We start from the raw sequence: 15,812 nt of genomic DNA, 5'->3' as shown, positions 1-15,812 counted from the left end.
ACCAGCTGCCCTTAGCTGTATGGCCCTAGGGGAAAAGAAATGAAATGATACTGTGAAAGATATTTGTGAGGACATTAGAAGCAACCATACCCAGATCAGGCAGAGTTCTGAAAATACCTCGCATTCAAATGTCCTTAATTGCTTTTCTCCTGTCACAGCTGTTGGGTGAATGCTCCATCTGAGAGAGGGATGCCTCAGGGATTTCTTTTTCATTATGTGATGTAGATATGGAGACAGGAGCAGGCAATGACTGCTCAACAAGGGAAGGAAGAAGTAGGCTTGAGCAGCAAGAAGAAAATTGAACTTCGTGGAGGAAGATCCAGGAAGCTAATATTGGGCTTAAACAGGGTCAGGTGTGCTTGGAGGGGCAGCAGAGAAGCTGCTGAGCTGCTTTGCTAACAGCCAAGATGCTAAGAGCATTAAACATCTTTTGAAGAAAGATGAGATACCACTTCTGGACTTCAAGGCCTTGCTCAGATGTGTCTTTGAGCAAATCAAGAACATAATAAATTGATTTCCATATCTTACAGGAACATCAGCAATATGAGAAGCTTAGAAATCTTCAAAAGGGAAACAGTAGAAAGGAATTGCAAGTTCCAGGCCCTGAGCCATTATCCCTCTCAGGACTCCTGTTAGACAGGTGTGATGTCCACAGTTACTGTCACAACACCCACAACACAACACTCCTGCCCTGGGAGCACGGCTGCAGAAGTGCCTTGCCAGGGAGCACTGCTCCTTATCGTCAGGAGAGGAGGAGCAAGATTGTGTGAGGTTGAGAGGTATGGCCAAAGGCAGCAAGTGACAGCTGTAGGGCTTGAACCTTGTGCTCTGCCTCGCAGGTAAAAGGAACCCCTGCAGACCTTGGGAGGGCTTGCTTGGCTTTACAGCCTGTAAAGTGTCAGGTGCTCCTAGCCCATTATCTACACACTGATTTGTTTCCAGTCTCATCAGTAATATCTGACGCAAAGGAGGCAGCATTTAAACATACTAGCATACATTGAAATGTTCTCTCTAGGCTGTGTAAAATGCTTTGCCAGCTGCATTGGCCTTTTGGCAGCTGCTGCAGTGACAGCTGAGAATGTAATATGATAAAAATGCCACTTCTGCAAAACAGTCATGGTGCATGGGAGCATTGCTGATTCCCTGTGATGTCTTGTGAAGGGACAGGATTTGCCAAAACACGTCTGTTTGGGGCAGCACCAGGGCTGGAGAAAGCAAAGTGTCTTGTGAATGTTAAACCAAGTATGATACCATGTAAACGACTCAAGACCTCAGTTTTTTCCACTGAATGAATCAGGAAAACTTTGTTGAGTGTGTACCTGTGGTATGCATTGATCAAGTGGTATGAAACCATTACTCCCTTGCTTTTGAAAAAGTGAAAAACAAAGGAAAATGGCAACAGATTAGCACAACTGACAGTTTTCCTGATGGAACCTAGGTGGACCCTGATTGATTGTTGTTTTAATTAATCAGAAGCAATCAGCTTGTAAATGGTGGCATTAATACACTTCTATTTAACCACATGTTGTGTATTCCAAAGTGCATTTTAAGCCATTCTGGAGAGTAGAAGAGAAATCTAAAAGCTCTCAGATAAAAGCTTCAGAAGCTGAGCATGGCTTCTGATGCTGAACTGCTCAGACTGGCTTCATCCCACAGACCACCTCTAAAACACTGCAGCAGAAGGCAGCAGTCCAAATGGCTTTTCGTCTATTTTTAGGAGAAGAAGAGAGTTCTTTTTCTCTGGGATTCCCTAATTGCAGTTTGACACTTTGATTTCCAAGTGGCAGCCCGTGTTTAAGCTAATGGCAATTGCTTGTATAAACTTTTATTTCCTTTTCTCTCCGTAGGTTTGTTGATCGGCTCTGGTTGTGCCCTCTATCCTCTTGGCTGGGACAGTGAAGAAGTCAGACAAACCTGTGGAAACCTTTCCAACCAGTTTGAATTGGGTGAGTCATCACCAGAGCATCTCAGCCACTTTAGACTCTTCTATGTGTTGGCCACAAAAGCAAACTAGGATTTTAAAAGCACAGGCTTGGGGAAGCAACCTACCAGTGTGTGGTAGGCTAATCATGCTGAATAATTCTGGAATGGTGCCAAGGCAGGGGATTTCAGATGGATCTCTGGAAATATTTTCCAAAAGAACATTATAAAAGAAAATGTATGTATTTATGTGTGTATGTGTGCATATTTTAAGAAATAAATCCCATTTAATGGTCTTGCAATATGGGAGCTAACGCTCCTGGAGATCTTCACAGAGGCATCCTGTCACAGCTCACATCAAGGTAATTCTCCATGATTGCAATTGGCTGTCTTTGAATTCTGTGATGTTTATGGCCTTCTAACACAAGCCTGTGATGTATTTGTATGTGAGTCACATACTTGGGAACCTGGCAAGTATATAACACTTACACCCTATGTTTGCCCTCTCCCAAACAAGCTACTTGTCTTACTGCTGCTGACTGCTCTGTGCCTGGAATGAGAGCCAGGGGTGCAGCCACACGGGGCTCACACCTGTGCTTTCTCTGCAGGGCTCTAGAAAACAAGGGAACAGCAGCAACCTAAGGATTAAGCAATATGGATGATCAGGATCTGATGTGTGAATGCACATCTGAGTCCTTGTTTAGCTGGAAGGATCAATGCACTTGCTGATACCCTTCTCTTTAAGTATTCCCTGATCCCATGCCACTTGAGGGAGATCTGCAATCCTCTTGAAGGAATAGGAGGGACTGAGCACCATGACTCCTCACAGACTTGAGAGCTTTTGCTCCTAAGCATACAGAGCTCCCCATTTCCATCCCTTGAAAGCTAAACCTTAGTTAAGGTTTACCTTTCCATAGGTGTGCGTGCAGGACTTGTGCAGGGCCTGACAGTAATCCCAGTGCAAGGAATAGTAGATAAAAATGGTCTAATGGGTTAAAGACAAACCTGCTGCATCATCTCTTGATTTTACACTCATGTTCCTGTCAGATTTCAGGATTAAGGAGATTTGTTTCCATCTCAGACGTATTTCTTGTCAAGATGTGCAGTAGAATTGAGGTTGAAAGATTAAAATTATTGCTTTGGGAGAGATGCTCCAGGCCTTTTCCCCTACGGAATTCCTGTGGTGTTTTGAGTGCATTTGATCTGGCAGGGGACCAGAAATACTAGAAATTTTCATAACCAGTATTAGCACCCATTACTACAGTGACACTGATATCTTATCAGCAAACACCTGTGGTGTTGCTCAGAGGGTGTTTAATGTACTCTAGAAGCTTTACCTTGTTATTCTGAACCCTAATTTCCTTCTGTGCTGTTGATATTAAATTTGCTCTTCAGCAAAGTTTAAGAAGTTCCTGCAAATTTTTTATTCACCTAATAATAGAAAGATTTAAACACAGAGGAGAGAGAACAATAAGAACAGAAATGTGTAGTTAACTAGCAGGAAAAAAAATGTTCCAGAATTAGATTCCCAGCTCCATGGAAAGATGTGTCAAAGGATGTAGTAGAAAGAGCAGGCAAAACTCTGTGGTAACTGCTGCAGGGAAGATTCAGGTTCATCCCTACCCATGGCCAATCCTTTGTGGAAGCCTCAAGTAGTTCCTGGCCAGCCCATTGAGCAGTGCACCCTTTGAAAGGCCAGCTAGCACCTCACTGGTGCACGCTGATTCCTGCTCTTCCATGCCAAGCTCTGCCTCTGGGGCTCTGGCTTGTGTCCCATGTTTGTTCCCAGGTGCAGAGGAGTATGACCTTCCAGTTATTTCTCTGCAGAGTCACAGAAGGTGGGTGTTGTGACAGTATGAGCTTCTTCAAAGCACTTGGGCAGATACAAGCTGTTACACTTAAACACTGTCATGTCCACAGTCAGAGCAGTCTCTAAGACCACCTTCACTGTCTCAATCTTGACTCATGAGGCAGATATTTGCATAAATTGAGTCACTCTGCCTTAAAAGTCAGTGAAGAAACCAATGTGAAAAATGTCATCTGGCAGCTCTCCTTCCAGGTACACGTAAGGCCCATGAAAAGTCTCTGTGTGTTTTGTGGGGCTGGAGCACACAGCCCCCGTGTGGCATGTGCCTAGACTTGACAGCAGTGCTGGTCTCACTGATCTGCTGCAATCGTGTGTCAACACATTAATTAACAGATCATAATGAGACCTGAAATTTGCTGCAGTGATTTCTGCTAGGCAGCCCTGCCACTAAAACATCTCCTGTCCACGTACATTGGCAGTGAACTTAAATGCTTGGCTATGATTTTTTCTTACTTAATGTCAGTGTCTGTTTGATGGTGTGTTATCAAAACCATCTGCAAAGAAGAGGTTCTGTCCGAGGGCCATTTAATAACCACGCTGCTGGTCTTCCATAAATACCTCTTGGTTGGTGATAACCCCAACCCTCTAGGTCTCTTCTGAATCATTAGGGACTGGCATACTCATTACAGCCTACAGGCCTAAAATGATGTTTCAAAGACTTAATCTTACTAAGTCTCAAGACAAATTTAAGTAATTATTGCTTTCATTTGAATATTTAATTTGATTAAGCTGCAATGATATGCTTTTTGTTCTGAGCCTGTGAAATGGTTTGTCTGAAGAACCATGCAGCATTCAAAATCCGCTCTCAGAAAATCTGAGCGGCTGTGAGCCCTGCACTGGTTTGCTAATGGGAGAAAGGTTGATGATGGGAGTGCTGGTCCTGCACCCCCTGCTGCTGTGGGTGCCAGAGAGGATAATTCAGCTCCTGGTTGTTCTCAAAGAAGATGTGTTCACAGGAATGCTGATCAGCAGACAACATTCAGCCTTCTCTTCCAGGATGGCAAAACAAGTGCTGCAGCCTGGGCTACAGGGAACATGTGTGAGCAGTTGGGAGAGGGTCAAAGCTCAACAGGTTTGACCACAGAGTCAGCAAAGGAGGGGGTTCAGCACTGGTGCTTGTTCTGGACTTAGAAAAAGTCAGGGGGGAAAATGGTTGAGGTTGAAGGTAAAAAGTAAAAGCCAGGAGCTGCAGTCTGTATTATAGGAGGATGAAGAAGAACAAGAGGCAGGTACAGATGAGGGACTGCAAGAACTATCTTGAGAAGCAGCTGAATTGTGCACTGTGATATGTAATGTCAACCAGAAATTTACTAGAATAAATAATTAAATGAAAACTTTTGCTTAACGAAAGCATGACAAACTCCTGTCCCCACAGCATACTCATAACTAGGGAGAATAAATAAATAGCAATGCTAAGAACCCAGGAAAAAAAAAGGCTAATCTTTAGTGGGTGTGCTAGATAAGAAATGCCATGTCTTCAGGCACTCTGAAAAGGCATTAGACTAATAGGCACTCCAAATAGTGCTGAGATGGCCCATATTGTGATGAGGGACCCCTCCTTCCACCCCTGCCAAACCCACACATTTCTGTGTAGATTCCAAAGTAGTATTTAAAAAGGCTGCAGGAAAAATAACTTTTAATTAATGCCTTTAATTTAAGTGGATTTGAGTATTCTTTTCTCAAAAACCTGAACTGACAGTGTAAAATACCCAGCAGTTTACTGCTCTCTTTAAAAACTGATATTTATTTGATTTTTATTAAGTGAACTATGTCCAAAGGATTCACTTAAACACTTATGTATTTAATTGGGCTATTTTTTTTCAATCAAATAAAAGTGGTTGTATAGCTCCATCTCTGACAAAGAGGAGTTATTCTTCAAATGAAGGTACCCTGCCAAGGACAGCTCCATTTGTTGATTAAATTGCATTCAATAGCTGAGCTGTTTTGCAAAGGGGGATGGGGAGTAAGCTCCATAATGAGACACCATGAAGACCTCCATAAAGAGGCTGGTGTACCTGTAGAGGGGCTTGCTCCCTGCTCTTCTCTAGAAGTATGGTTTTGCCACCATGAAAAGAAGTCCACTGATAGATTAGGCCTTTGACAAATGACCTCTTGCAGATATTGTTGAGAGGTCAAGGCCATGACAGGTCTGTGCTGTGTTGCTCTGCTTGTAGATCCCAGCTTCCCCGCAGTCAGCATGACCTCTATAAGGGTCCTGGAGCCCCACCCCCTATTGCAGCATCCCATCTGGATCACAGGTCACACATGGAGCAGATTTCTCCCTGAAACACTAGATTATGAACAGGAGAAATCTTCTACCACTGTTTTAGGGTGTTAACTCCTAGAAATAGGGCAATGCAAATAAACAGGGGCAAGAAAAAAAGAGGTGTTTATGTTTTAAAGCAGCACAGTTGCTTGCTCATTGTCTGAGTCAAAGTCCGTACTCTAATTTGGCAACAGGCTAACACTGCCTGAGTGGATACTGGAGTAGGAACTGAGCAGTGCTCAGAGGGACTGCCTTTCACTGAGGATGGATCAAAACCACCCTGATCTCTTGTCAGCATGCAAACTGTTACTGTTAGGTTGCATTATTCTGGAATTGCCTGTGGGCCCATTCAGGGTAGCAGTGATGTGGCACAGCAGGATGGAGCTGCTGACTGAAGGGTGTAGAAGTGAGTCAGATCTACGAAATCCCTGGGCCTGCAAAAGGAATTAGCAGGCAATTTCCCAAAAGTAACCATCATTATGGCATATCATATAGCACACATTCAATTTTGCTGAGCTGGAGGCACTAATACCATTTTATTTTCAGTTCTAAATGTAATACACAAGAAAAACAGATGGAAAAGGAGTGTTTTATCAGGAAATTCATTAAAATGAGGGACTCTGCATTAAGGTGAAAGTATGCACAAAAGTGAAGACTGCACTAGACATTTGCAAAAGCTTCCACATTCTGCATATTTAAGCTGTGTAAAAAAATCTTCTGAACTTGCATGACTGTTTTAAAGGGGCAGTGTGAGTGTACATCTGTGAACACATTTGTATTGGTTTTGAAAGTCTAAAATCAACGTGAGACTGAATTTTTTTTCCATTGATTTCCCTGGGTGTGCATGTGGAAACTGTTCAGTTTTATGTGCTGATGTCTGTTGTGATGGGTGCAGAGGCAGCCAAGTTGCACAGGAGGTCCCAGAGAGGTCAGGGCATGCTCAATTTAACTCACAAAATCGAGCCTCAGCTCAATCTGGCGAAGCAGCACTACAATACCAATACTTAAGAGCCCAAACAGCAAAATGTTTATCTTGAGTAAGATTCACTTATTGAAACATAGGTGATTCATGTCATCATGAGCCACCAGCTGCCACTTCCCAACCCTCAGATGTATGAAGTGATGCTAGGTACTTATTAGCCAGGGAGAGTGAAGACATGAAATTTAAGATAAACTCCATTTTTAATTGAACTTTTTTAACTACTTGGCAGAAATTTTTTCTTTCTTTGACAAAATACAGTAGCTCTATCTCTTCCTTCATGGTCAGAGACATCCTTGACCTGGGGGTCAGATGCAGCAGCAACCAAAGCTGATAGCTCCAAACACACAACTTTGCTCACTGTCTGTGGACTGCTGTGAAAGGGCACACCTGGCCAAAGTCACTATCTAGAGAGAAGCTTAAAAGCCTGGCTCCCATCCTGAACTAACCAAGCAGCTGAATTGGCCTCAGAAGCTCTCAGGAACTTCTCTCGTGATGGATATTTGTTTCAAAAATCATTATTATTAAGGTTCCCTTTTGCTACTTTTAGAGGGCTTGAAATATCTTAAAGAAAACCCTTGACTTGATAATTACTTTTGCTGTGGAAATGTTAAGAGTAAAGGATCTTTAAAGCACTTTCCAAGCAAACAGTGAAGTTACTAAAACAGCATGAAAAGAAAGCAGAAAGCAGTGTGGATGTAAAAAATAGTTTGTCAACTATTTAATTTGTCTTAGGTGGCATCATTTCAGCATCTGGTTGAGTGTTGACATTGAGTGCTAAAATGTCAAGAAAAGGATTTAGAAGGGAGGACAATTTGTTAGTGTCCTATTAAAAGCAAAACATTCAAAGGTGTTTTTCTATAAGCAATCTGTCTGAAAAAGGCATTTTTCTTGTTTGCAGATTGTCTGCAAACAGCACGGGGATTTCATACATTCATTTTTTGACTGGGGCTGAGCACAGCCTTTACAAGCATACTTGAGCTGCAGCTGCTGAGTTCTTAGATAAATGACTGAGTAAACTACATGCTAGTAAAGGAAGTATTCCATCAAGAAACATTTCCTCTTTAGTGCTACCCAAACAACTTCCATTCTTAAATCTTTGTAAGCTTTTGGTGACTATATCAAGGTCCACATATATTCTGTCTAACATAAGGAGAAACTATTTACAAGAGCCCAAAGTGGCAGGTCAAGGGGGAATCGCTTCAAACTGAAACAGTAGGTTTAGATATTAGGAAGAAATTCTTTACTGTGAGAGTGGTGAGGAGGAACAGGTTGCCCAGAGAAGCTGTGGATGCCCCATCCCTGGCAGTGTTCAAGGCCAGGCTGGATGATCTGAGCAACCTGGTGTAGTGGAAGGTGTCCCTGCCCACGACAAAGGGGGTGGAACTAAGTGATCTTTAAGGTCCCTTCCAGCCCTGTCCATTCTGTCATTCTATGATAAGGCACATACCTTCGTCGCCAGAATTAGACATGGTCATGCCTTCTGCAGTCAGTAAACATTAGCAGCAGCATCCAGAAAGGGACTCAGACCACCTGGAGCAACTACTTGGTACTCTTTATTATTCAAAAAGTGCAACTGAACTGGTTGTTTGGAATCCCTTCCCAGTTAAAAGGGAGAAAAATAGGAGCTACCAGAGCAGGGTTCATCTGCTGTACTTCACATGTTTACTTTAAGAGGAAATACAACACAAGTGACTTTTTTTCTTCGTACTCTCTGAAGGGAGTCTGGGGTACTAGTCCAGTGTGAATCTTGGCATTGTGTGTGTTCAGAGAGAGGAGAAATTGATTTCACTTCTGCACTAGGTGAGCTTTCTGCTGACTTCTTGCAGGAGGCTGAGAAAGCTCCTCATTAGCAGCACATAAGCTATTTGCTCCTGGGAATTTGAGATTTGTAACTGACACTGGGTATAGGTTTCTCCTTCATTGCTCCATGAAATGCACACCTACAGCAAATTCGAGGTTTGATTAAACAAAATTATGTGATCCTATAAAGAAAGCAGGATTTGATCATATATATATGAATGTCTACATAAAGCAAGACTAAAGAATTTCAGTTTGGCGTGTTTTTCTTCACTTTTTTACCCTTCAGAACTTTATGAAATTTTATGCATTTAGTTACAGGCAAATTCTAAGTAACCAAAATAAAAATATACATGCATTTAAAAATCATCTTTTTTTTAAAAAGATAAATCCATTGAGAAGATCATATCTGCAACAGAAAAAGTAACCAGCTCCACTGAATTCATTATTTTGTATCAGGCTGTTTGCTGGGCTGCAGTTTTACCTTATATAGTGTTCTCTCTTTGTTTCACATAACTACTTTAATTCTTTCTGGAGGTATTCCAAGTTTCAACTTCTTTTCCTGCTTTTGCAGCTGATTTCACATGACAGTTTTTCATTGTTACTGTGTCAAGAAAAAGATCTTCAGCTATTTAATTTATCTTGGCTTTGTTTCAAAATAGGTTTAACTTCTTATTAATTAGCTGATTATCTTTTACATTCATTTATGTCTTTCAAATTTCCAAATCCCAGTATATCCCTTAGCATCACACTTTTTTCTTTTTTTTTTTTCTGACTACTTTTCCAACACCCTGATTGATGATGTGAATTCACATTCTCTATAGTACAGTACTCTCTTGTGAATCTGTTAATTAGAATTCCTGCACAACTTCTTGGAAGTAAGAATTGTAGGTTTTACTTTTGAAGGTATATAATTTGTTCTCTACAGTCTGGCTAATTCTGAAACCTTTTCTCCTTCAACTTGGAAAATAGGCTGTACTTAAGGTTAATTGATTAGAGTTTGCCAAGTACTCCAGACTGCAAGTCCAGGATAGTCTTAAAATTAACAGCAAAAAAGGTACAAATATTTAAGATACTAAGTCTTGCAATTAACAGTTTTGCATCCAAGACACTTTCATATTCCGGATATTTTTTCATAAGTGGCAATTATTGGTTATTTTAGATGAAACCATATGTTATTTCCAAGACCTTGATAACTATATGTGATAATTATTTATAAGACATCATGAATAGAAATCCTGGTAAAATTACATTTTGGCAACTGGATACTGGCACAGCTCCATGGTAGATCAAGTATCTACATATTTTCTGTTGCCAAATTTTACTTACTCCCAAATTTTTCTTAGTCTTTATTTGCCTATATATTCAAGAGGAGGAGGGAAGCAAGGGGATTCATATCCTGGCCTCAAGGATCACATTAGAAATCAGGAAAAGACATGGAAGTGCTTTTTAGTAAGCCCATTCATCACTGCAAAACTACCTTTCCATATTTACTGATTTCTTTTGGTTTAGTAAATACTGTCTTAGATTCTGTGGGACTCTTTTCTGTAAATCTACTTTTGATAGTGTCCTTGCTCTCTGTAATTTTTGTCCTCTGTCCTCAGGGAACATGATTTTTTTCAATCCTCTTAAGAAAGAGTGGAATGTTTCCAGTCTTTAATTTCTTTATTTGCTTGGAAAATGGCCATCCATACCCATAGCTGCAAGCTCCATTATTCTGTTATTTCAGTGCTCATCCTGACACTCTCTTGCTGCCAATCCCAGTAAAACAAAGGTGAAAACAAAGTTCTTAATGGCTGGCTACAAACTTGTCTGAGCCAGCTTGGACAGTCCTGCTTCACTGAACAACCAAGAGCTCCAATTATTTATGCTCTCTTTAAAAAAAAAAAAAACCACCACCAAAAAAACCTAGAATTAACAAAGTGCTGAAGTGCTGAAGCCACAGCTTCTCCCTCAATAGAGACCTGTCAGGTGTAGACTGATTTGTTTAAAGCAACACCAGTTCTGTGCAGAAAAGCAAGCTGCTGTGATGCTTGTCATCTCTATCAGCTAGAAAAGCACTTCAGCTGCTGGGAATTTACTTTGGCACAATCTTAGGAGCAAGAACATGTGCATATTGTTGCTCGCACCTCCACAACCTCAATGGATGGAGACTCCTCTACCTATGTGTATCTATATCTATATATCTATATCTATATCTATATATCTATATATCTATATATCTATATATCTATATGTGTATTCCAATACATCTTTCAGGGAAACAACAGAGCTTTTGTGCCTTTCTGTGTGTGTGAAAATTGACATGCTTTCAACAACTGCTTTAATTCTATCAAGTATTTAGGTAGTGTTGCTTCTCATTTTAGAACTTTGACATTAAAAAAAAAAGGGAAACTGCAGTACTGGATTTCTAATCTTTTATATGACAGGCTTCATGAATGCAAACTGCTCCATTTGATGGTTGAATTTAAGCCCCAGTTCTGCAAATCTCTTTAACATTTGCTTACCACTGAAACACAACTAGTCCTGCTGGTGTCAGTGCAGTAATAGCTTCTCAACTCTGCTTTTTATAAAGCTTTCTGTTACTTTTAAAATGAGTGTTTTATATCAATGTGAAGCAGAAGTAATTTTACAAAAACTGCAACCCAATTATTGATAACCAGCAATCTTTCTTTAGGATGCAATAGACTAAAATAGTCTATACATGTGGTAAGATGAGAGCACCAAAGCAGAAACAATAACTCTACAATGTTTTCCTCCTTGTGTAATGTAGTAATAAAATGCCTGTCATTGTTTCATTTTGACACGTGGCTATGCAATGTAGGCATTCATTGCAATGGGTACCTTTGAGATGGATTATCTCTGGTCCTTTATCTATCCTTAACTATACTTGCAATGAAAAGTATAGCTAAGTCCTATACCCTCAGACACCTGCCCTGCTGCAGGCTCCTTTTCAGCACAGCAGCTTGGAATTCTGTTCTGCTCAGCATCATCCGAGTACAGATCAAGCTGTTCTTTCCAAGGCCTCCCATTGCTCTTGACATGGGCTGGAAATAATGGCCAGGTTTATTGCTGTGTTATTATTGCTCTAAGGTCAAGCTCCCAGCTCTTTCATCCATTCCCCTGCTCTCCCATTCTTTCATTTGCTCCTCTTGACCCAACTCACACTTGTGAACTACATTGCATTTGTTAGATCAAGAGGCTGCCTGCCTGCCATGCCTCAGAACATTAAGTAGGGCAGTGGTCCTTTGGGTCCTTTCCCTGGGGAATGGATCATGGTCTGGAGAAATAAATGTTATTCTCTTCAGCCAAGAGTGAATGTGTGTGTTGTATCTGTTGAACACATCTCTGGCACTGATTTAACAGTTCTTTCTTCTTAATATGTACACACATGCTCTCTCCCACTGCTGAGGCACAAAAGTTGAAATCACACCATATAAAAAGGTCAAATTTACTTCGTTCTGTCCTGCTTAGGTTACAGCTTTGGGCAGTGCCACCAGGTGAATGTTCAAGCTCTTTTTGAAGTAGTATTTTGACATTTTCTCTACCTGGAAACATCATGAGGAGAAAAGTTTACTTTTTCAAGCTGCAACTACAATTCTCTAGTTTTTGGAATATTTCATAATTTAAAAAGACCTATCAGATGGAGTCCATCTCATCACAAGAAATGCTGTAGCATACCCTACTCTGGTATAAACATGATAATTTTCAAAGTGATCAAGTGAGTTTAAACTTCTGGTGTAGGCTTAGTTCTGTTTTTGAAATTCCCAGCAGAAGCTCAGGACAGGGTGTGTACACAGCCAAAGCAATAGGTGGCCCAGAGACAGGTCTCTCCACAGACTGCTGAGTGACTGGGCAAGTGTCAGCGTCAGGGACAGGCACTTGACAGCTCTCCAGGGTTTCTGGTGGCCTTCTCTTCACGAAGTCAGACTCTCTGTGTAGTCTTCTGTAAGGAAGGCAAGAATGGGGCTATCTACAGAGCACAACTAGATGACAAACCAAGTAAATCTCTCTGCTCCAGCACATTAAGGAGAGAGGCTAGTGAGCTCAAGCCAAGGCCACAAGTCCTCAAGTCCTCTTGGTCACATCAGGATCTTTGTTTCACTCGACATTTTTTAAATAAAAATTTGTGAGGGTTATGAAGAATAAAAAATGAAACAAGTATTATGCTTCCTGCTGAGGTGTCAGCCTGAGATCTTCAAAGTGACCAGGAGCACAAGTGTTGCCTCCCACTAATATCTCCTTACAAAGCCTGCCAGACAATATCCTGCCAGACAGTGGTGGTGCTGTCTGCCTTGAGGCATGTGAATGCCTTGGACATCTTAAGATGAACAGACATTTTGTGCTTCTTGTGCCTGAGGCAGGATTAGCTGAGTTCATAATTGCCTGAACCTCAAGCCTGGCCCTCAGGGATGCCATTGGGATAGAATACCAGCATAACACCTATTTCTAGATAGAAACTCTGTTAATACCTTCTGTTCTCTGAAGGGAAGGATGGTTTCTGCTGCTTTTGGGAAGGCTGGGAAAGAAGTGTTGCATTGCTGCTTGTGTCTTACTGAGATCACTCACTGCTCAAAGCAGGATGATATCACCCAAGGTGTCAACGACACAGAAAGAACCGCAGTGTTAACAAGTCCCAAGCACTCAAAAAAGACAAAGATGATACAGCCCAAGTGAAAACGGATTTTGAGATGGATTTAAATCCTGAGGAGTAGCAACAGCCATCTCCTTGCTTTTGGAGATCTCTAAAGAGGCTTCCTCCCTGCTGCAGCTGTTGTTTTCCTGATCTCCTCCCCTGCTGCAGGCACAGTGCCTGAAAGGGAAGTAATCACTTCATGGTCCACTATGGGACTCCCCAGCACCATTTACTGTTGATGAGTTTGACTGTATAAAGAGGGTCAGGCCTTTAAATGGATTGAAAGCCATATTGTGACCCTCATTAGACAGAAGATCAGTGAATTTTTCAGTAATGGGTTGTGACCTCAGGTGGGGGTAGGGAAATTTGTCTATTTTTTTATTTCTGGGCTTCGTGCTTCCATTCCCACAGCAGCCCCCATACAGGTGTTCCCCTGATGCTGCTCTCCTTTGGGGGTGGTCAGGGTCGATGCCTGTGTGAGGGGATGTGAGCAGGTCCTCCATGCCCTGGGTTAGGATCTCCCAGCAGTTCTCAGCCGCATCCGGCTTCCAATTCCCGCACTGCAGTGACAAAGCCTGAACTATGCCCAATATTCCCTGTTGGAGGTGGGCACACAAGTGGGCTGAAATCTCAGAAAAGTGTTTTCCTGGGCGGGCAGAAGGGGAGGGTGGTGGTGGCGACACTTTCCCCCCATGTAACACTGGCCCTTGTCCCTGTGTTTGCCTTGCAGGGACCTGCCACATCGGCTGGGCCTACTACTGCACGGGCGGGGGCGCGGCGGCCGCCATGCTGGTGTGCACCTGGCTCGCCTGCTTCTCGGGCAAGAAGCAGAAGCAATACCCCTACTGAGCTGGCCCCGGGTAGGGGCCCTGCCGGGCTCGCCCACGTCTGCTGGACAACAGCGACGGACAAGGAATTTTCAAGTGCTTTCTCTCGGGAGCAGGACGCGGGCGGCCCCAGGGTGGCAGGGAGGTGCGAAGCCACCCGGCTGGGCTGGGCAGGGACCGGCTCTCTCACCTGAGCCTGCTCAGGGTCTGCTCCACAAAAATATAAGCAAGAAAAACTCTGCTTTGGCAAACGGTGAAATTCTGCATGCACCAATTACTGGACAGGCTGGTGAGGGGTGGCAGCGCCCACGTGCTGGGGTCGCGCCTGGCAGCCCCTCAGTGCGGCGCTCCCAAAGCACACACGCACGCACGCACAGATGTTGACCATGGCACAAAATAGGTAGAGGGGGAAACTTTTTTTTGGTGCGATTCTTCTTTCTTTTCCTTTTGTTTTCTCTCCTTTTTTTTTTTTTTTTTTTTTTTTTACTTCTCTCTGGTGGTTTAAGACTTGGTGTTGCAACACTTTTTAATCTATACATTAAACTTAATAAAAGGACCAATAAGCCACTTTATCAGTATTTTGTATAATCTCTACACATTTTTCTTCCTCAAACATTTATCCACTGCTTATTCAGCCCTATATAACTTTTATTAAGACTCTGTGTTTTCAGCATTATTACAAAATGCAACATAATTACTTGGCATATGTACCCTTACTATAGTACTTTTTATGAAATGCAGTAAATGGACATTTTCATGTCCATTGGAAATTCCACTCGTGGTACTGTAGAGCTCTGTTGGTTATGTACAACTAACAGCAAACTTCTTCCAGACATAGATTTCTGTTGCTGTTATGTTTAGCTCATTGATGTTGTATTGTGCTGTACCATGTTTATTATTTCAATATTCATTTTTGTAAAATATATATATAATATGTGCTATTTTATGTTTGTATTTGAAAAAAATCTCTGTAAATAAATTTTTCCTTGATCAATACTTGCAATGTATGGTTGTGCCAGTAGATGAAACAGTTCCTATCAACTCTCTACTGGAAAACTTCTCAGAAATACTCAGGACTTTTATAACCATGCTGTATCCTTTTACGCCATAAAACACAGACACATTTAGCATTCAGTTACACTGCCTGAGGATAGAATTCTACTGCCACTGGAGACATTCTGGCATATTCCACATTTTTTCCTGCTCCTGTCAGGTGTCCTGAAGGATTTCAGCAAGACTTTCCCCATTGTGTCTTGGCTGCTGCAGACTCAGAATTTCACACAAAACTCTATATCCCAATTTAGCCAACTGAAATAAGCCTTTTCTTCCTTAATACCAGTAGCTCTGATCATATACCTACCAGGCAGCATTCTCTGCACAGGACACTGGCACTGTACCTAAAAAACTTAAAAAATCAATCTTTTATTTTCTTTATTTAAAGCAATGTGAACTTAATTTATAAGTTCATAACCAATTTATTTAGTCATAACTAAAATAATGTTATTCCTTTTCAAATT

General features: G+C 41.8%; 1 protein-coding gene across 1 annotated transcript in view; it reads left to right on the top strand.

Moving 5' to 3' along the window:
* LHFPL6 (LHFPL tetraspan subfamily member 6) overlaps positions 1-15,291 on the top strand; it is a 135,393-nt gene extending 120,102 nt beyond the window's left edge. The window contains exons 3-4 of the mRNA XM_054271745.1: positions 1,848-1,946; positions 14,199-15,291. Of these exons, the coding sequence (XP_054127720.1) occupies positions 1,848-1,946; positions 14,199-14,317 (218 nt within the window). The 3' untranslated portion in view covers positions 14,318-15,291. The remainder of the gene's footprint in view (positions 1-1,847; positions 1,947-14,198) is intronic.
* Positions 15,292-15,812: the final 521 nt, after the last annotated feature.

This window comes from Melozone crissalis, unplaced genomic scaffold (genome assembly GCF_028551555.1).
Source record: "Melozone crissalis strain CALT ecotype California unplaced genomic scaffold, PUWL_Pcris_2 ptg000013l_1, whole genome shotgun sequence".
In the NCBI taxonomy this organism is placed as follows: Eukaryota; Metazoa; Chordata; class Aves; order Passeriformes; family Passerellidae; genus Melozone; species Melozone crissalis.
Note: the sequence above shows the minus strand (reverse complement) of the source record. Positions and strands in the feature narration are given on the sequence as shown.